General features: G+C 48.3%; 1 protein-coding gene across 1 annotated transcript in view; it reads left to right on the top strand.

Annotated features, from left to right (window-relative positions):
* Window positions 1-22,643, top strand: part of LOC142565786 (kelch-like protein 20) — a 172,743-nt gene that overhangs the window by 134,111 nt on the left and 15,989 nt on the right. Inside the window, exon 3 of the mRNA XM_075676318.1 lies at window positions 13,072-13,228. Coding sequence (XP_075532433.1) covers window positions 13,072-13,228 — 157 coding nt within the window. The remainder of the gene's footprint in view (window positions 1-13,071; window positions 13,229-22,643) is intronic.

Raw genomic sequence — 22,643 nt, 5'->3', positions numbered from 1 at the left:
CAAAATTCGTGTTCAGAGGCAAAGGACACCAATGTTCTGCCTCTAGAGTTAACTTTCGAGCTTCCCCATAGGTAATGGTGGGCGTTAAAGTCACCAGTAAGCACCCACGGCTGTGGAGTCGACGTCAAAAGTCCCCGTAGGCGCTCAAAATCTGGACGGCTTGCTGGAGATAAATAGGCTCCAAGAATTGTAAACGTGAGCTTTTTCTTCTTCACTGTTAAGCAAACGTATTGATTTGCTTCGTCATGAGGCACTCGGTGATGTACATAAGTCAAGTCACGGCGTATAAACACAACAACCTTGCTGCACTCTCCGTGGGTAGAGGACATAAAGCACTCATACCCGGACAGTCTGATGGGAGCTGACAGGTTGGGCTCGCAAATCACGATAATGTGGAACTGGTGCGTGAAGACAAACTGTCTAAAGTCGGACATGCGCGACCTAAGCCCTCTGGCGTTCCACTGAAAGACAGATGCATTCTTGACCTCCTCTTGAAACGACGGCAGTTCTCGGGCCGTATTTTACCCTAGAGCCGCAAGCACCGGACTCAAAGTGTCCAGCACCTGCAGTGCGCTCTGTGCCGACAGGGTTTTCATGCTGTTCAGTAGAATGCGAATGGCGTCCATAAGTGACTTCAGCATCACTATGACTTGGCGATCCTCAGTCGTCGTCGCATCCGCGGCTCGTGAGGTCATTGAGGGCGGCGCGATTTGATGTGACTCCGAGGCAGGTTGTGCTCGTGGAAGTGTAGGCCACTCTTCAGGAGGTGCGAGTCTTGTCCCGTTCTTCGTTTTCGCAGTGTACGTCTTTGTGGAAGTCGGCGTTGATACGGTAACCGCTTTGCCGGAAGATGGTGTATATCTGTCAGTAGATGTAACTCGTCGTGATGCTCTTCGGTGGCGATGTCGTCGTCGCCTGAGAGTAGCGGCAGCCTCTCTGTGTGTTGAATGGTCTCGTACCATGCGTTTGAGTACTGCTCGCTCGTTCCTCACCCGCGGGCAATCATTGGATGAGGCCTCATGAGTACCAGGGCAGTTAGGGCACTTTAACACAGTTGCGCGGCACGCATCTGCTGAATGAGATTCAGGGCACCGTGGGCACACGAGGTTATTCCTACAGACACCTTTTACGTGTCCCATCTTGCAGCATTTGTAGCACTGCCGGGGCTTGGGTACGTGTGGGCGGACTGGATGGCGGACATGGCCAACTTTGACCTGTGAGGGAAGGCTGTCTCCCTCAAACCACAGCTTCAGGCAACGTGTGTTGCCAAATCTTGTGCGTGATAAGAGAGCCTTCTGTAGTTGGCTTTATTAATATCGGTAAGTCGTCGGTTGGTATAGAAATATCGACATCATGAACGACGTCGACAGTGCCATTGCAGCCTGTAGGTATCATGGATCGCACTTGTACTTTGTCGATTTCCGTTACGTGCTGCAGGCTTTGCAGTGCACTACGGTGTAGAACATCTACTGCAAGGACATTCTTCCGTGCGTTTATTCTCACGTCCTTTATCTCGTTTAGCGCGGTTCCCTTAAGAAACGCAGAAAGGACTTGCCTGTTTAGGAGTCGCAGATTGGTCACTGGGTCCACAGGCATGAAGAGCATAGTGTACGGCCAGCGCTGTGGTTTTGTCTTCACGGTGGAGACACTTGGCGACGAAGACCTCCGTAGCAGTCTTCTTTTTGTGGTTCGGCTCATGACAAGTGTGAGACGACGAGTCGACGCTGTCCGAGTACAACTCGGTCGCCTCACTGTCCGTGTCACTTGACGCATTTCCACGTTTCCTGGACGCGACCCCACGTGATGGCCTGGCTACAGGAAGGTCTTAGAGGGCTTCTTCATCCATTGCCGCAACAAGGGAGCGGCAGCTCCCAGAGTTTGGAAAGAAACAAAGCGAGACAAAGGTACAAGTGTTCTATGATAGGGAAGCTCCAAAATTAACGCAACGGGCTGGCGGCTGGCTTCATTTGTATCTGATCATGGATTGTCCCTGCCTAATGATGGGAGCCCCTATGCCTTTCTACGGGACTCATCATACAGCAGCTGCTTATACTTGGCCGTTTGTGTCATGTCGCTTCGCTACTCGTGTGAATTGGTTTTTAGACACTGAGACGCATGGGAGTGATCATATTCCCAGGTACCTTAAGATCAAAGGGTTGGCCAGCTGTCATTCGCCAAACATAATCCGGCGAATTGATTGGCCTACATTCAAAACCAGCAAGGAAGAAGCTTGTCGCAAAGGCCTCCGTTCTGGACTTCAACAAGCGATCAAGGAAGCAACGCAGAATCCGATGTGCGCGCTGACATGTGCTCCAATGTTTTCAGAATCCTACGTGTAGTTGGATCGACTCCGTGCGATTTACCGGCGTGCGGAGCGTATTAGCGACGCACAAAGTCAATCCGTGATCTAAGAATGGTCAAACACTCGCAAAAGAAGATCCAGCGCTGAATGGACAAACTGGAATCTCAACGGTGGGCAAAATTTTTTGAATCATTAGACCCCCGAAAACCTCTCTCTCACATATGGAGAATCGTGCGAGGCCTGCGTGTACTTCCTGAACAACGTGTGCCGTTCAGAGCCTTGGCGCTTTTCCAATGCCGAGAGGACATCGAGGTAGCGGAAGGTTTCTGCAGGGAGATTGCTGCTCAATCAATGTACACAGGGTCCCTTAATATGGATAGCATTATCCCACATTCACGAGATTCACGCATGGACCTGCCTTTCACCACCGAGGAGCTCGATGCGGTTCTTGCATTGTGAAATCGGTCGTCGTCGCCTGGACCAGATGGCATATCGTACCGCATCTTGTGCTATCTGGGTGAGCGAGCACGAAATGCGTTGCTGGATATATTCAATGAATCCTGGCGGGATGTAAACGTTCCTCAAGAATGGAAGACAAGCAGTCCGGTACCACTCCTTAAACCTGGCAAGTCACCACTAGAGCTCACATCATACCGGTCCATCGCGCTGGCTAGTTGCATATAGGGCAGGTGATGGAACGCATGATCCTTGCCGGATTGGAGGGGTACCTGAAACGCTACAAAGTTTATCCAAACACTATGGCCGGTTTTCGACGTCTCCGCTGCGCCATTGATAATGTCATCGATATGGTCACTTGCGCCCAACATCAAAAGAGATCTAAACGGTTATCTGTCGCCATTTTTCTGGACGTAAAAGGAGCTAATGACAATGTTGCTCATGGCGCTATAGTCGATGCTCTTGAATAGGTTGGTCTTGGTGGCCGTGTGTACCGGTGGACCCGCAACTGCTTACACATGAGGTCTTTTTATGCGCAGACCGATGACGGTCCGACCTCTCAATACTACACACACCATAGTGTTCCCCAAGGTGGCGTCTTGAGCCCTACACTATTCAGTCTTGTCCTTATTGGTCTCGTGGAACGCATACCAAGTGTTGTCCAGATATCAAGGTACGCCAATGACATATGCGCGTGGACATCAGGTGTAACACGTCCTCAGGTGCGCGCAAGGCTTCAAAAAGCCGCGACATCAATATCGGCGTATCTTGACGAACAAGGTCTCCAGATTTCACCTGAGAAATGTGCTCTGGTCGCGTTTACGTGGAAGCCAATGACGTCCTACGCCATATTTATCAATGGGAAAAATCTATGTTACGCGAGAGCGCACATATCCTTAGGGGTGATGATTGATCGAGACCTCAGCTGGAGCCCCGTGTGACCTACCTGAAGGAACGCCTAACGGCCATTTCACACCATATCAAATTTGTTGGAGGGAAAACGTGGGGTACGTCAGTACACTTGATGTTACAACTCTACAGGACACTGTTTCTCGGGTATCTGAGTTACAGCTTACCTGTACTGAGCAATACCTGCAGAAGTAACATCCGCACAATCGAGATTGCACAGGCGCATGCACTCAGGGCTTGTGTTGAATTGCCGCTCTGCACATCAACAGCGTAGACAATTACGTTAGCTCAAGATTACCCAGTAACAACTCATATGACATTGGAAGTGCCCAGAGCACACATCAGGCACGTTGCCCGCACCCCTTTCCACCAACTCGCCGCGATACCGAAAGACTGCCCAGTGCCTCTTTTTGCCAGGAGATATCTGCGTACCGTGACCCTTTTGTAGGTTTTCAAAGCACTACGATTTTCTTTCGTTTTTATTTATACATCTCCCAGTACACGCGTGTGACCTGCGGCAGCTGAACTCTTACCGTACTTGCGAACTTCATCATCCGTTCAGTTCATCTAGTATTCTGCTGCCCTACATTGCGTTTCTCTTCCAATGCCAAAGCCCGTCATCTTACCCTAATAGACATTCGGTTGTCTATTTACGCCTTAGATGACCTGCCCAACAACATATCCTAGTAATCTCTACTGCATAGAATATCATCGTTTGTTCGCTGCCTGATGCATGCTGTTCAGTTTTTATTTCTCTCAACGTTGCATTGATGAGTTCCAGTTCCGTCACTCGTTCTGTAGTCCTTGTCTTCCTTGTCAAGTTTCTCTATAATCTCTCCATCGGAATACTATAAGCAGTATAGCGACGAAAAGGACGACGACTAGGGAGTGAGGTGCGACTGTTTATTAAGTTAAGTGAGAAGGACGGTGATCATGGTAGTAAACTATGGGACCGAAACTCCGTAGTTTACTACCATGATCACCGCCCTTCTGCACCGCCATTCAGGTCACCGCCGTGCAGAACATGGCTACGCGCATAGAAGAAAACTAAAATGGCCCGCATGTAGTACAAGGTCAACCGCTCTTAGGTAAACATTACTATTAAAACAAGAACAAGGTAACGTTTCTGCTACTGTATAGAAAGAAATGGCCGATATGATGCCTGACGCAAAAATATGTTAATTAAAAGTTATTCTGCATGCTTTCATCTTAACATTAGGGTGCTCTCAGGGCTGGAATACTGATGAAGCGTGTTCTGTAAGGAGAAATCACCCTATACGTGTCCACGCGCCGCTTTTAAAATCGCGCCTTAATTCTCCTTGTCTAGCCTCTTTGGCGGATCCGAGGATGCTCTATAAGACTCGGGGATGCTGTGGGCTTCATGCTGGATGTGCTCTGTGGAAGGATAAGTCTCGTAACTCGGTGTAAGAGTGTGTGTTTCGATGTTTCTCGGACTGTCGCCTCTGGTAACCTGCGAAATGGTCACTCCGCCTCTTACAATACATTTTTTTTTTTAAATTTTGTCTGTTATGTACCACCTCAAATTAGGAAAGTAGCGAGCGCCTAGCTCTCCAGTCTTAACAGAGTTATTGCCGCACCTTGCACAAGAACGTAAACCGCGCACAGTACAGTATAGGACGGCGGGAAACAGAGCCGCATGCACGCAGAAGCGTCGTTCCATCCCTCTTTCTCCTAACCCCGCATCCCTCTCTTCCCTGCCTCGTGCTGGAAAAGTTTGGCTTGCGCGCGGTCTCGGGGAAATCCTCCCTCGCTCTCGCATGCAGAGGAGCAAGCTGAGGTGGTCCCGACGACTCTGTCGCGTCTCCTGGAGCGCGCTTTGTCGCCTGAAAAATTAAGCGAGTCGGGGACTGCGGCGCGCGGCCGTGCGCCTCCTGTGCTCTCGCTCTGCCGGGCAATCTCAGCGCGGTGTGCGCAGCCCTGCACGCCGCCTGGCTGCTCGCGCGCGCCTCTGGCTGTGTCGGCGTGCGTGCGCTGCACCTGGCCTGGCGCGCCCGCCCACGCAAGTCCACCCCCCTCACGACCACCACTGTGGTGCCGGCGCGTGCTCGGGCCCGGGGCGCTTTCTTATTACTATTTGATGCGCGATTTCTCGGCCGGTCGGTCTTGCGGGGCTATCGGGGAGCGGTCATTATCGTGCCGAAACACACATTAGGAAAACCCGGGGAAAAACCTCGGAGGCCCAGCGTCCCTCGGGAATGCCTCCTCGGCGTTTCCCGGCTGCCGGTCTCCTCCGGCCCTGTTGTGCGGCTCACGGCTTCCACGCCACCTTCCGCTCTTCGCCGACGCTCTTGGCAGCCACCGCCGTTTTCCACCGGCTGAGCTCTCTTTCTCGCTCTCCTTGTTCCGTTTTCTTTTTGCTTGCACTACAGCGTGCCGTGCCAGGGTGCCCGCTCGGGAAAAGAAAAAGGCGCAAAAGTTTGCACTGCGCCGTCTGTTCACTTTGTTTCGTCTCCACTTGCGGCGCGCATTGTCCGAGACAGAATCTTTGCCCGGAGAATAATTGCTTTCCTCGGGTTGGAGAGGCAAGCCGCCAGGGAAGCAAGCGGATCCAGTGCGTTGAGGTCCGGCTGCAATGTCAGGAAAAAAAGAAAAGGAGAACGAGCCTCGAGTAGACGGAATGAAACATCACCAAGGGTGCGAACAATTATGGACGCAAGTCCCCTATATAGCACGCAAGTGTCGGCTATTCCTCCTTTTCTTGCTCGTTTCCAAGCGATGTCGTCACCATATGGCATCTCTTCATCGAACCTAATTCGCATTGCAAGCAGTACTGCCGTTTTCTTTCTGTTTTTTTTTTTTGTTCATTGGAAATTTTTACCTAAGGTTACCCAATGGGCCACTTGTGTGGAACCTCCTATACAGAGTGACCCAGCTAACTTTAGCCAGAGCTTAAATATATGCAAATGCCACGTAACTGGACAGAACCTTCTCAAATATTATAATTAGATGAAAAGTGTCAACGAGAAAATTGTAGAGTTACATGAAAAACTCCCGATACAGCTTTCTGTTGCTCAATACGGGCTACATAAAAGTGTTTTTTAGAGCGTGAAATGCACGCAAAATTGCCGCGCGACTGGTCGCTCGAGGCACTTTGGAAGTATTCGCGGATTTCTTTCGCGCTCAGAAAAACACTTTTATGTAGCACGTATTGCACAGAAAGCTGCATAGGCAGTCATTTATGTTGCTTTATAATGTTCTTATTGACACTTTTCATCTAACTATAACATGTTAGAAGTTGATTAATTAATTAAAACTAATTATACAATTAGGCGGAATGCAAGAAATTATCTGAGTATCTCCAAGCGTCGGCAAGCAACATTATCTTGGTTCTGTCCAGCTACGTGGCATTTGAATATTTTTGAACTCTGGCTAAAATTAGCTGGGACGCCCTGTATATCCGCAGGATCTTGTTTGTTTGTTCGCGGACTTACTTGTTTTGTTACACCTACAACCGGAATTTTGTATAGACGGAGGGCTAGGAAGCCGTCATGGGTGTGCGCCCTACATGACTTGCCCTGTTGTCTCTGGAGGCCGTCTGTGCTAAAGAGAACATTTGAGGCATGCGAATAAAAGCTGTCCTCAGTGACAAGAACTGTAGCAGCACATCCCTTGGGCTTGCCCAGATACCACGTCTCCGGACCATGCACTGCTGTTGTTCCTCCAGGACCCGGCGGCACCACCGGTCGGCGATCGGCTCCGCGACAGCCACAGGCTTCATGCGGCCCCCACTTAGCTGCCTCCAGGACGTTCGTTAATAAAACGGAGGCAGCCTCACCCTTCCCGTTTTGCAGTAATACCCCTCCCTTTCCACCGCAGCGTCTTCGGCGCATTTTAATGTGGAATAAACGTGGTTTCATTCATTCATTCTTAAGTTCGAAACTATAAAGGAAGCTTCCTCGCCCGCATCGCTCAGCGCAGAAGTTCGGTTGCGTGTAACGTTCGACTGGCGAGCCAATGTTGATCGAAGCCCGCATGCTGTCCGCTAAGAAGCGACCGGCCACGACATTCATCTTCGCCCAGGCAGCCCACATCAGCAATTACCTTCGGAAAGTGGACGGCACTCACCGCTGCGACTGATAAGCCATAGGCTGACGAGGAAAGACGAATATATGTGTTCTGCTGTTTTCTTTGTGACCTGCATGTGGGCTTCGCTCGTTGAAAACAAACTTGAGTCTGTCTGTCTGTCTGTCTGTCTGTCTGTCTGTCTGTCTGTCTGTCTGTCTGTCTGTCTGTCTGTCTGTCTGTCTGTCTGTCTGTCTGTCTGTCTGTGAGCACTTGCAGCTTGCTGTTATTGTGTCAATATCTATAAAGCTATTTTGATTATATGGAATTCTTGACGGCGCAAATCAAGATTCTCAGGTCGTGTAGTCACTAACTTGCAGCAGCTATGCATGTGTTCTCTGCGTAATAACATTTATGCGTCTGAATTTGAAGTCGAAAATTTTCAGAACACTTTATGCTATGAAGCATAAATCAACGTTTAGGTCTGCGGTCCAGCAGCTTGTACGAAATCATTGCGCCATCCATCCGTCCGTCCACACTACGCGACCGCGCCTGTAACGTTGATTTCTTCTCAAGATGGGTCATTGTGTGGCGAAGCAGCTTTAACGAACGAAGAAAGCAATGTGTTTCACCGTCCTTCCGTGTACTTTCGCAGCCTTTATGAGTTTGCTGCTTCTGCTTTCTTATCTCTCGCTAACTTTTCTCCACCAAATCAACTCCTTCTTTAGCCACGTTCTGGTTGCGTCGGAGGAAAACAAGACGAAAGCGTTGAACGCCTTTCGCTGATAACGAGAAAGTCAAGAGAATGGCTGAGAGGCGGAAGTGAGAGAGAGCGTATGGAAGTGTTTAGCAGTTATTCGTTCCAGTAATTTATTTCCCTGTCGGTAGCATCATTCAACGGCAGCAATGTTCTCCTCCTGAACGCACGGATGAAAAAAAAGTAATAATAATAAGGCGCCCGCACTGCACTAATGGGGTTCCCAGAATGACGACACATGTCGCGCGGTGAGGACATGTTGTTGAAATCCGCAGTGTTTGCGCACACCGGTCTCGCGGTCATTGCCGCTGCGTCGCACAGCCAAAGCAATCGTGCAGTTCGTGTCGCACACGTCGCCGGCACGGTTCAACGCAATGTCGTTCGGATATTCCGGGTGCCCCGGAACCGCCACAGTGATGCGGTGGAAACAAGGCCCCAAGAACAGGCCGCTCTAAATTGCAGGCTGTGGCCATTAGCGCCCAGGGCCCATGAGGTTCCCTCTAGCAAGGCTCGAATTTGTCGCCTGCCGCTCGCGTGTGGCTTCTCTCTTTCTTTTATTTTTGCCGCGCTGGGCTGCGGAGTCGGGTGCGGAGCGCGCTCCTGGGGATCGATCAGGGCGGCCTATTGGGGGGCGGCGAACAGGGCTAATGACCCGCCGGAAAGCCTTTAATAATCAACGAGCCTGTAGGCGCAGACGCGGAAACGCACTTGAGCATTGATTTAGACGAGTGCCCTGCGTGGCTACCGCTCGTTTCGGCTCGCCTCAGACGGAATGGTCTCCCGCGAGCTCTATTCGCCGTCTTCGACCCCACCTCTCTCCTTCCTTCCTTTCCCACACCATTCCGTGGTCCGCGCCTTACTGTGCGCTGGCGGCTTTTTCTCATTTACTCCGAGTTTGGAGAACAAGAACGTTACCCTGGATTAAGGTTTGTTCGTTGTCGTACCACTGTAACTTGCAGGGGCCTCTATTTAAATTTAGAAAGAAAGAAGTTCAGCTCTGTTTAGTAACAACTTATCACTTGAAACGGAAAATAAAGAAAGCCAGAAAGAAGTCGCGGTTTCGCCCGAAAGGTGAAGCATCCATTGCGATAGCAAATTAGTAGACAGCTATACGAAGTAAGGATGCTAGTTTTATCGGCCGCATGAACTTGAAAACTTTCGCTTACTAACTGAATTAACAAGCATGGTGTCAGCGCGCACAAGCAAGCATGAACACATCACACTCGATGAGCTCGGACACGCGCTGTCAAAACGCTGGAGTGAGCAAGCGTGGCAGCAGCAACTAGTGAAGTGAACTTCGTGTGGTTTATCGCTTCAACGCAAGAGCGGCGAGAACACAGCGCGCACAAAGGTATGAGCCGTCTGCAGACGCCTTTCAAAATACGGCGCGCACAACCGCGCGCGGCCGTGCAAAGTACGAACTTGGCGAAGTCGAAGCCGCCCCCCCCCCCCCGTCTTCCTTCCACACTGCCTACTCGCTTTCCTCCATATATGGCGCGCGAGATTGAGCCACGATTAGAGTGTACTATACTGCGCTCTAGCCGCGATCGTCAGTTACCCTTGCGCCCGGTCGCGAAATGCGTAATTGCTGCTGAAGCACAACGCCGCCCCCTTCCTCTCTCCCATCCCCCCACGTCTTTTCACGCGACGGAAGACGGCCGCGTTTGCTTTCCGCTTCCCTCCTTCGCGCGCGCCAGATTGAGCCGCGTTCGTCGGCTTCCCTCGCGTGCTTTCACTCGCGCACGCAGCATACGACGCTCGGCGACGGAGTTATCGCCCTTGGACTTTATGCGGAACCTCACGGCGACGGCGACGGCAGAAATTCGCCTGGAGTGTTCATAGCACTGCTATCGCAATCAAAAGGACGAGGAGAAGCCCAATCGACATATCGAATAACCGTTGGCGAGGGCACTGGCCGCCGAAAATTTTGAAAGAAAGTGCTAACGTTGCGGCGTCAGGAGCGTTAGTTTACGGGTGGCCCCGCGTTTCGTGTTCACCGTGCGTACGCAGGCATTGTCTCTTAGGGCACTGCACGCGTCGTTTTCTCTGGACCGGCCTGAGCCAGAATGTGCCATGTGCTGGCCCGCACGAGCCCGGTCGGGTGGTTTCAAACCTGGCCTGTATCCTGCCCGGGTCCGAAAGATTCAGGCCTCGCCCTGTTCGGCCCGTTAGCCATTGAGCCTAAAGGAATCATGATCCAGTTCTTGGTTATTGTGAAGTTGCTAGCCCGCACAAATATTCCTTGAGAAAGACAGATTTGACTGTGTCAGGTTTACTACTAGAGTTGTTGCTAACAAATGAACAAGTACAATAAAAATAAAAAATACATTCCATGTTTATGATGCTCGTGTGTGATAAGAACTGTGTGATATGAACGCCCGCGGTACATTTGGCATATAATTGTGCAGCAATATAGGGAAGGCATAGGTGACTTGCCCTCCGCTCCGCTTTAAGCCAGCCAGATGGAAGGCCTGTCTGATTGAACGAGGTCTTGTGATCATGGTCTCGCATATGACTACTGCAGAAGGTGGTAAAAACAGCGCGAAGCACAGGACGAAAGTGTACGTCGTTTCGATTTTCATCCTGCCCTTCGCGCTGTTTTCACCCCCTTCGTCATGAACCAACCAGCCCAATTAAGCACACTCCCACAACTGCAGAAGGCCGCAAAAGTGCTGCAGCGATTCCTGAAAGCAACCGGACTGAACGATTGTATGTGATAAAGAGCTGGAAATTTTCACTACGTCAGCAACATCAACATTGGACTCACTCTCTCCTTCTCTTAATATTTTCCTTCCCTTCCTCCAGGGCAGGATAGCCAACCGGGCTCAGTCCTCGTTAAGCTCCCTGCCTTTCATTTATTATTCTCTACACCACTAGTCATTTCACCTCACTTTTTAACCTCGAAGAACCATTGCAACGTACAGTGCTAAAATTCGAGCGAATAACATTGGCGGGAATGTAAATTTAAATACGCTGGTCTGTTGGCTTTCAGAATTCCTTAACACACCGGCGCTTGAAGCGTTCTACTCTATTATACATAAATACACGACACGAGAGGGCAGACCCGCCGTGGTTGCTCAGTGGCTATGGTGTTGGGCTGCTGAGCACGAGGTCGCGGGATCGAATCCCGGCCACGGCGGCCGCATTTCGATGGGGGCGAAATGCGAAAACACCCGTGTGCTTAGATTTAGGCGCACGTTAAAGAACCCCAGGTGGTCAAAATTCCCGAAGTCCTCCACTACGGCATGCCTCATAATCAGAAAGTGGTTTTGGCACGTAAAACCCCAAATATTATTATTACGAGAGGGCATGTGCGACCACATTGTCACATGGAAGAAGAAAATTTGATTGCTTTATTCGGCTTCATTTTTATGTCGTAAATTTTTCACTTAGCAATTAAAATAATCATGTTCACTACTATAAGGAAATTTCGGATGTGTCTGCTTTTTCTTTTAACATTCGGGGTGTACAAGCACAATGCATGTACAGCTTATGATGCATAGTTTCCTTCTTTCCATCAAGTTGACATGCCATTCTTCATCGCCCCGTTAATTCCGAGCGAATCCGCGTAGTGCTAGAAAAAACAAATGCAAGACAATCAACACGAAGTTCTTGCCATTTACCATGTCAAGTTTGTGTTAAAAAGAAATAAAATGCATTGAGAGCTTATACTTTTCTGCGTTCTGTTTTATTTTCTACATCCCCTTCACTAACGCTGCAATATTTTGAAGTATCCGCGCTGGTTTGAAATGTTTATGTAAGAATACTTAAAACTCTGAATTTAGTTATGTTGGACTACCTATGTGATCAACTATGACACATTATTCAACTTGCTTGATCAAACAATAAAGAAATTGAATGAAAACCAGTAGCGATGTTGGACTATGCCGTAGCACGCACCATAAGTAATTATGGAAATTATGTTCCTCTAAGAGAAAGCGTCGGCAAGTTGTTAAATTTTTGTAGTTGCAATAAGATGACCACAGGTAAGGCAAAGTAAGTCGGTCTATTATTCATTACTACCCGAAGTCAAAATATGTTTATGCAGAAGCAAAAGATTGTCTTCTGCTTTTGAAAAATATAACCAGTTGCACCTAAATTTTCTTTCATTGATTCCGCTTGTGGCTGCTATACGAAGGACACTCTGTCAAGTGAAGGCGATCTAGAAATTTTGTTTAATTCAAAGCATTCTTGTCGACTGTAGCCCGGTTTTCCTGCCATCCGTATAGCCGTTTTCATGGAGCAGCGCGCGCGCGCGCGCGCGCGCACACACACACACACACACACACACACACACACACACACACACACACACACACACACACACACACACACACACACACACACACACACACACACACACACACACACACACACACACACACACACACACACACACACACACACACACACACACACACACACGCACGCACACACGCGCGCACACACGCACGCACACACACAAACACGCGCGCGCGCTCCAGGTGATTCCTGACTCAAATATGACCCGACTGCCTCTGCATGGCGTAGAGCGAAGGTGACCCCATTTTGCCGACCGTCAGTGCACATTTTGCTGTCAGTCGGCTTTGCTTCGCTAAACTTATCGTGATGTACCCTGTTGCAGGTGCAGCAACTTCCAGAACGTGAAGCGAGGCGAGGTCTGCAAAGTACCGGGCTCCACAGTTACTCCAGCTCCTCCGGGCAGCCCTACGCCCATCCGCCTGCCGCACGCCAAGCCTGACGTGTTCCAAAATGTCCTTCTTTACGTCTACATGGGCAAGGTGGGAGGCTTTCGATCTCGGTTCGCCGAATTTGCGGTAACCTTGGGGTCCACGGGTGAACGGAAGTACTCGCGAAAAATTGCTGTTGAAATACAATCACTGTCTAGCAAGCACGATTAATGCGGTGCGCTGCTCTACAAACCAATACCCACCAGGAAAACGATGTGTATGTAGCACTTAAGCTGATAGAGCCTTCATTCTCGTATATGGCTGATGGAATTCCTCCAGCCTCACTAAAAAAGTGCCGCACTTTCGCCCGCAAGCTAGGTGCAGCATTGGTAGCGATAGCAAAGCATTACATAACTGCACAAAGTAAGGTTCGTAGTTTTATCGGCCGTATAAGCTGCTGTAGACATTCGCTTACTAAGTAAATGAACAAGCAGCGTACCACGCATGCAGAGGCAAAAATGAACAGATCTCGCTCGATGAACGCAAACACTCGCTGTCACAGGACTGACGGGATGAAGAGCGCAGGTCTAGGGAACTGAATGGTTCAGGCTGCCTCTTGCTTGAACACGTATCTGACACTTGAGATTACTCTACCTATAACCCTAGGCGCACGGTAAGACGTTGCACGTGAAGCGACCAACCATCTCGGCTCGCCAAACATTTGCACCCGCCGCAGATTACCTCAAAGATACGGCGCGTGGCCCGCGTATGCGCTTAGCCGCGCGGACAGCCATGCGCACCCACGGGCGTGGTAGAGAAGACGCGCGCCACTTAACCCCCCCCCCTCCTTTTTTTTCTGCACTAACGCGCGTTTGATCACGTGACCTCCAGCATTGGGCACGCTGGAGAACGGCGTGCATCAAGTCGCCATTCTTCTCGGCTCATCCTCGCACGCTTCCCTCGCACCCACAGAAAACAGCACACGATCTTATCGCACTTGGACTTTATGCGAAACCTCACGCCGACGGCAACGGCGAAAATTCGTGCGGAGTGACCTCCATTGACCTCTTCCTGTTTGCAAACAGCGTGAAGTCACTGCGAGTGCCCCTCCCATCTGCCGCACCTTCGAAGTGGACGCTGGTTGGCAAAAAACGTTCATGCGAGCTGTTCTTTCTTCCTAAGAGCGCTGCTTGTATTTCGACTGCCGCGATCGTAATTACGGCATATTGGTATTTTTTGAAGCGACAGCATCTGCGACCTGTGCTTAGAAAGTATAATCGTTTCCGCTTTACTGGCACAACAACGTAGCCTTGTTGCCGACTGCATGGTTCCCTTAAGTCAGCTTGTAGGGATTTCGTAAGAGTGTGCTTCTTCCGTAGATCAAACAGCCACAAAAATTTATTACACTTCGAAAGCGAACATTTTTCACAGATGGTGCACATTTTCACAGTGCCGAAATGATATTTCGCTTAAATGAGTGGTCTTCGCACAAAAACTTATATTGCATTGTCGTTAAAGTACTCATTTGCACCCCATTTACACTGTAGCTTTAAACGATGTACAAGATGAATTTCGTCTACAACTCTCAGCCATACCCATCACAGCAGTTCAGTGGAGTCGTACCAAGTGGCGGCGTCTAATTCAGATCAAGGAGGAGTGCAGAAACCACTGTTACCGTGCTTTAGGAGCACGGTAAGATCCCCAGCGGGTCAAAATTATACCGGACCCCTTTTTTTTACAGTGTTCCCCATAAGGCGCTGTGGAGCTTAGGGAGGCTAAACACCATAATTTAATTTTAATTATTAGCCATGATCATGTGAATGTACAAAGCAAAAGCGTACATAAGTACTCAATCCGTTGCGCGTTAACTTCGCTGTGTCTGCTGCCTCCTTTTGCTGCTCTCAACTTTATAAGACCCAACTTCGGCATACTTATGTCCATAATCATAGCATGAAATCCGTGCTTTAAAGGTGAGCATAACGGTAAAGAAAAAAAAAAGTTCAATTTTACGTGATACCCGTGAAATACGCGTTAAAACGCGATAACTTCAGTGGTTTGCCTTTTGGGTATTCCCCGTGGTATACAAGCGGCTTCGGCAGTGTCAAAGCATGCTAGGAGCTCAGTTATAGTCATAGCTATCAGTCGATATATTATGCTCAAACAATGGTTGTTGTTTTTTTCTGCACACAGCGCAGATGGTACCGAGATACGTGCGCTCACTAATCATCGCATCTCATTCATCCTCAGCTGTTCAAGAATTACGGGTCCTGAATTTCTATTGGCGCTTGATCACTACGGCTGGCCTTATTTCACGCAACACGCGTCCACAGTCTCGCAAGCGAGATGTATTGCTCATCGCGTAGTACGCCACACGCAGACGCACACACACACGCACACATACACGCACACATAATGTGGCCCGTTTCCCTGCGCAAAGATGAGCCGATATCATCGCTGTGTTTCGCCGCACACTTTACCACACCACAACAAAAGTGGCGCGTCAATTCTCCGAACTGTACGACATGCGACGAGAAAGTAGACATTGAAAACTTTCTGTAGCCATGCCCAATATTCCGAGGTGAAAGGGACGCTCTCCTGAAAAATCTGCAACAAAAGGACCTTCCACATACGTGCCTGCAGCACCTTGTGTTCCCTGAAGGGCCAGTTATAGCCCGCAAAGAAACTTCACGTCTCCTTATCGGATTCTTAAAAGAGATTTTGGGAAGTTTACCGCAAGCAAAACACGAGACTTGAAGAAAGGGACAACACGAAGTGGTTCATGTTGTCCCTTCCTTCAAGTCACGTGTTTTGCTTGCGGTATAAACTTCCCAAAATCATGAATCACCAACTGGCCTAACCCACACTCTGCTATCTTAAGAGTGACTGATCCGATGGACATGTGGTGAAACACCACAGTGATTTTATAAGACACGCTCGGGCGGAGCAATTGCCGGCCTTGATCGCCAGGCTAAACCCGCCTGTTGCTACAAACCACCACCACCGCCAGGTCCCATGGAAAAGCCGATATTCTTGATCGCATAGCCCATCCAAGACCACCACGTGGTTCACGTTCGCAAGTAATAAAGGCCAGCGTCGCCAGACTTTATCACGCAGAATTGTGGAGGCTCACGCAAAAAAAAAAAATTAAAATCACGTGTCCACGTGGCACCCACGTATACACCAAGCACTACGCGAATGCACCACGCAGAAAGCCGGCGGCGGCTGTGTTTTTCACTGCACGCGCGCCGGTGACGTACGTGTGTGCGTGTGTGTGTTAATGCCATCACATTAGCACTCCGCTCTTTTAGTGATTCCGTGTCCCATGCACTAAGGCGAGGAAAGTATAGATGGGCGAGGTAAAGCGCATGTACAGGAAGTAAATTGCAAGCTCGAAGCTCGATCTGAAATCATTTTTAACCATTTCTTTTTTCCCTTTCCATGTTATCGTGAACTAAAGTAATATGTTCAGAGCAGCACGAAATTTCAGCGCATACACTGAAGTGTGGACGCCTGAAAGGGAGAGAGCGAAAATGCAGAGCTCTTGCGCATCTGCGCATAATATAAGAGAGGAAAAGATGGCGAATTAAAAGGTATATAAAAAGTGACAAAGTATCAGCGACTTTTAATGTAGAGGTTACAGGAGACGCTCCAAAACTAAAAGGTTGTGCCATTATGACGGCGCAGCTTAGCGGCCATGAATAGAATACACGGTTCTTAGTCGTCCAAAAATGATAAAAGGCCTTCATTAGCAAGTTGCGGGATAATATTTTAAAGATTTGCATGCATGGTTGTATACATATTGTACCAATGCACTGTACACATATATATATATATATATATATATATATATATATATATATATATATATATATATATATATATATATATATATATATATATATATATATATATATATATATATATATATATATATATGCCACTTGTTTTGGACGTGTATATAGCGCTTACTGGCCTCTATTTCACGATTGCAACAGGCTCCTACGGTAATTATTTGAGAGCTAATTACTAAACGTTACATAATATGTTAGCTAATCCGTTGTTATCCAGCACTTTTCTTATTCCCTACACCTTATAATATTGCATTCCCGAAGAATAGACATTGTCTTCAGGTTTCTGTCATTCTCTCTTAATAGAAAACTGGAACAGCTTCGTTCAAGCAGGTTGCGCAAACACCGCACAGTTAAAACACATTTTGTGGACGGGTGCGTTGCGATTATATACATTGAGAATGCTGCTTAGCATCAAACATACGCACTGCGATATTCTGTGCATGGTCAGGCACTCTAGTGATATGTTGTTTATTTTGTAGCGGTTTCATAAGTATGTCGTAAATAAAACGTGCAGGAGGCATTAACGTACGCACGTAAAGCTGCCAACAGCTAAGGATGAGCTATGGCTTCATTCTCTTTATTGCGGTAGCAATTTATACGGACACTCGAGACGCGTTCGCGCCGCCGCCCTTCTGCGCCAGGTGCAATGGCTCATACGCTGCCCACGGGCCCAACGTTGGAGGTCACGTGATCTCTCGGGTATCGCATGCAGGCGCCACACAGTGAAACAGTGCGTGGAGCGGCCGCACGCAACGTTCCCTTTGGGACAAGCACGCGCGTTCCCCCGCGACGTTCCTTCCTCACCACGCCAGCGTTGGGACTGCGAGTGCTCACGATCGTCAAGCGAATTCGCTTAATGCCTCCGTATATACAGGCGCGTGAAACCGCGCATGTTTACTGCAATGTATACTGCCCATGAAAATGCATGCATCGTCGTCAGCCTATGAACTTCGGGTAAAGTTGAAATAATTTGCTAACGCTGAAAATTTTTCCGCCCTTCTGACGGAACTGCAACTTTCTTTTTATGGTAAAATGTGCATGGGCGGTTGGGCCCTGTCAGGTTAATATGTCGCCCCATTGCCAGCCGGCGATGTATGCAGTTACACGAATCGCGAAGAAAACGCGTCGAGGGACATATACAACGTTGTGAAATGCTTGTTCTTTGTGTGAAAAAGGGACATCAGTGAGATTTGTAGGAACAAGTTGGATTGAACGTGTAATAAAAATTAAAAGTTTTTTAATACACCGCTCTATTATTATACAGCCAATGTCGCAACTTGGCCATAAAACACTGAAATGAACATAGTGAACGAAGTGCGAGAAAGAATAGCATTGGAACAGAGTCGTTGCATTATTCTGGCCTTGGTTGTAAGCCCAGCGCGTGTCTAAAAAAAAATTGGTGGTGCTGGATGAGCGTTACACATGAGCACAGTTGTATCACGTCACAATTTTCTTTTGTGCTACCGGCACCATAGAGTTTCATACAACTCTATGACCGGCACAGCCCCCAGCACACTCGTCAATAAAGCGCGGAGATGACGTGCGGCAACGTACGTTTGCGCGGTCTAGTGGAAGTGGCGCTGGGTCGAGAAAATTTCCTTCTCGGTAAGCGGTGCCTCAGTGGCATGCCACAGCTAGTGGCACTTATTTCCGTGCAGCGAAGACAGCCGCTATTGCCTACGCTGACCTATCGCATACAAGACAGCCCCGATCGCGTGACCTATCGGTCAGTCGCGACGCCGATAAGATAGGCCTTTGATTTGCATGGTGAAGACTGACGAGGCTCGCCTGGGGCACGGAATGGTATCGTCGATAAAAGGAAGCAGTGAATGCCACTGACATAGCGACAAGTCCGAGTATAGGAGACCAGTCCATCTGCGAGGTGATGTCCATAGGCACGTTGTCTCGAACCAGCAGCCTATACGTTAGTCGGCGCTAACACACTTACGTTACGTGGATGCACGTCCTCCTCTCTCCACTTCCTTCCACGCTCTAGACCAGTGTGCCGGTCGTTTTACGCGTCATTAGACTGGCCAAGGGGTTAAGGCCTTCCACAATATTTTGAGAAGTCCTTGGACCTATTTTGCCATTGGCGGCAGCAGTACGACCACGTGGTAAAACTAAGAACCTCACATCAGTACGTTAATGACTTGGTTGTGATAATTTCTGCCAACAGTATATAATAAAGCACGTAATAAAACGTCACTTCGGCTACCCTATCCATTCTGTCAAACGTTTCTATTTCAACCGGCTTTAAAAAAAAAAACATTTTACTTTGCACAGGCGCAACGCATGGGTAGTCCGCAGTCACAACCATACATCTACGAACCGCAGATTAACTGACGACAATTGCAGGACTAACTCAACAGTCAAAGCACTCCACGTTCGCCATTCAAGTTCATCAATGAGCTGTACGATACCATTTTTCTTTTATTACCGAGCACCCCGTGGTGCTGCAGGAGGAAGTACGGGCAGTATATAGACTGCGCTTACAGCAGCTAGGTCGCCAGAGTTTGACGTGGAAGGTTCTCAACAAACGTCTGGGCCTCCGAATTACTACAAGATGCTTCCAGACAAGCGTAGAACAGCTGCCACCGAAGAAACTTGAAGACCACTTCCAGCCATGCGTTGTTTCCCGAGTTGGTAGCGCGAAACGGAACGTTCGGCTTATGCGTCTGCATCGAGGAATATGTCAAGCCACATTCCCGTCGCTCTTCTGAGCCCCGCTGCATCTTCTTCGAAAGAGCCAGTAAGCTGAGTGCTCGCTCTATTTACTTTCGATGTCGTTTCATAAACTGGTAGCAAGGTCCTTCCTGAGTGTGGCTGCTTCAGTTTATTTTTTTTTTCGAGGACAGGCTTTCGAACAGCACTAAAAATACACGTCTTTGTCGGACAACAATGGCCTGGGTTGTACTTGGACGAGAAAAAAAAAATTCCTCAAGCGGCCACACGTTCTCGTAGAGAGGTTCCTGCAAGCACGACAACGTTCGTGCAGTCTGCAGAACAGCACGGGTGGAGCTCGTCCGCAACGCTTCTCCAGACTTTTGAGAATAAGCCTTCTTATCCACCTGGGACGTCGAGACCTCGCAGGCAAACTTCCGGCAATTCCTCATGGTATGGGTTGGCTTCTCGGGAGATTCTTGCTCTCTTAGCACGAGAACATTTTTGCTGCTCTGCTGAATAACAGTACAATCAAATTGTGTATAGTAAGTCACGGCACTATTCCAGAGACAGAAAAATAAAACTTATTATGACTTAGTATGACTTAATAAGGCGTTAGGAAGTGACAGTAAGCGGTTGGGTTGGGACGTATTATGACAATATCGCAAACGCTGACGCTCTCACCGTGCTGTACTGTACTGACTATTACTCTTTCTCGGTTTGCCGAGCATTAATGAGGTGCTGGATGATTATTGGCACGATGAGTTGAAATCTACTCGACTGTTTTTTATCTTAACCGACCGCGTAACCTCACCGCTAACGCCGGTGGGTACCACGAGATTGTGTGGCGGAACGTAAATCACGCACTCGCACGTTTACATAGTATATACGAGCTTTGGAACCTGTGTAACCAAGCAGTGTCCTATACAGCTTTTCATTCATCTGTCATGCTTTGTCATGATCACTTTCTTCTAATCATCATATAAAACGAATAGTTGCGACGTACTCTCTAAACACACCGGGTAATTAATGCACAGGCACCGCAGTGATGCAACTGGTATGCGCCTGCGAAATGCATGACGTCACCAGAAATAATGTCTGACGTGCGAAAGGTAAGTCGGTGCATTGCATGTCTGGTCGGAGAGAAGGATGCTGTCTTTAATGGAAGTTGGAGATCTTTGCTTGGCTGACGGCCTAGCATGCTACAAACAACCAAACGGCCAATACATCCACACACACACAAACTCCAGCCTGCTCATCAAATTTCATCAGGGCCTGTAGTTTTCGCGCAATGCGCAAGCAGTGTTTCTCCACGGGCCAAGAATGTCTCGTTGTTTTAAGCTAGAGTCGCAGTGCGCAGTGCCTTCTAAGATTGTCTGTCTGATTGTCGTGTTGGTGTCATAAGCCGGTGCGTTCTGGTAGCCTGTGATTCAATAGCTGTGATTACAAAACGGCAGCCAATTCACGCAGAAGAGGTTCAACAGTCTGCGTGGCAAGTTCCTTCTCCGTGGCTCCATTGTCTTTGTCAACGCAGTCTCCATGGCTGCGCTCCCCAGAACATGCGCAGATGTTGTTGTTGTTGTTGTTGTTGTTGTTGTCGCAACAGTGGGACCGCTTTCGATAGACAACGTTTGCGTTGCATTTTTTGTTCCTCTTGGGCCCGTGTCTTCTACGCCTAATCTTTCGAATCATGGCGAGTTACAAACACGTCATGCCTTGAGCACGACTATATTCGTGCTTTTTTTTTAATTATGGCTCGTTACTGCTCCCCAAGATTTTACTCGCTACAAAATTTGTTTTAAGAGACCAAAGTATAATGGAATTTCGGTCCTCTCACCGTCCTTGGCGTCATTTATCTACATCTTCCCTGCATTGCAACGCGCGATGCGGCAAAGACGTGTAGTGAAGCAACCTTTGGAACACCTACCTAAACAGGAAAAGAGAGGGGAGAGAGAGAGAAAGAAAGAGAGAGAGAGAGAGAGAAAAAACCTTATTTGAATCAAAAACGTAATCCAATCAAATTTTCGAAAATAATTTTAAATGTGCACCGCTAAGAAATTTTCATATGCTAGTCACATCAGCATAAACATCAGCATAAACAAGTCACATCAGCATAAACCTACTGAATACGACAGCGGGTTCACACAACTGGTAATTACCTACGAGTACATGGTACAAAACAAATTTTGGATATCTTCACAAGCTTCAACGTTGTCGCTCTTAAAACAAAAATTATATCGATTAAACTTTCAGAAACAAATACTGTCATGTTTTGCTTTCAAATGTGCCATATTTTTACATTAAACACTTTAATGCGCAATACGCGGCCGGCTAAATGCACTTCACATAAAAATTTTCTTTTCCTTTTTAACTTCACAAAACGCTAAAGCTTTTTGTTTCTTTTTCACCAATGCTCTCATGTTTAGTGCGGTCAAAGGCTGTTGCTGCAGAGTCGAGTAGCGTCAGCAAAGGAAATAACCTACTTTCTGGCCCTTTATTGTCACTTTGCCGTATACATGTATTGTTTTGTGTTGATCACTAACATACGTTTTCAACTATCATGAAAAGCTGCCGAAGAGCTCTTAAGCGGAGTGTCTCAACAGCTAAGCGCTCGTCGAAAGTCCCACCGAAAACGCCAGAGGTGTGCGCCATCTACAAAAATAGACACGAACTAGCGAGGACTGCGCTGCGTTGGCGCTAATTTCGGACCACACAGTTACTTGTTGGCTATACATGAGTGCGCGTGCGTGCGTGTGCGTGCGTGTGTGTATTCTTTTTTTGGCTGGTCCCCTTTTTCAGTCTTTGGAACATTCAAGATTTCAGTTGTTTTTTCCCCGATAGCTTAGCCGGTGACCAGTTTCTGCCAGTGCGAAAACATGCTTCGTTACATATGAGCGAAAGAAAATTATTTCCGGGGTTTTGGGTGCCAAAACCACGATTTGATTATGAGGCACGCCGTAGTGGGGGGACTCACGATTAGTTTTGACGACCTGTGTTTCTTTAACATGTATCTA

This window comes from Dermacentor variabilis, unplaced genomic scaffold (assembly GCF_050947875.1).
Source record: "Dermacentor variabilis isolate Ectoservices unplaced genomic scaffold, ASM5094787v1 scaffold_12, whole genome shotgun sequence".
Taxonomy (NCBI): Eukaryota; Metazoa; Arthropoda; class Arachnida; order Ixodida; family Ixodidae; genus Dermacentor; species Dermacentor variabilis.
Note: the sequence above shows the minus strand (reverse complement) of the source record. Positions and strands in the feature narration are given on the sequence as shown.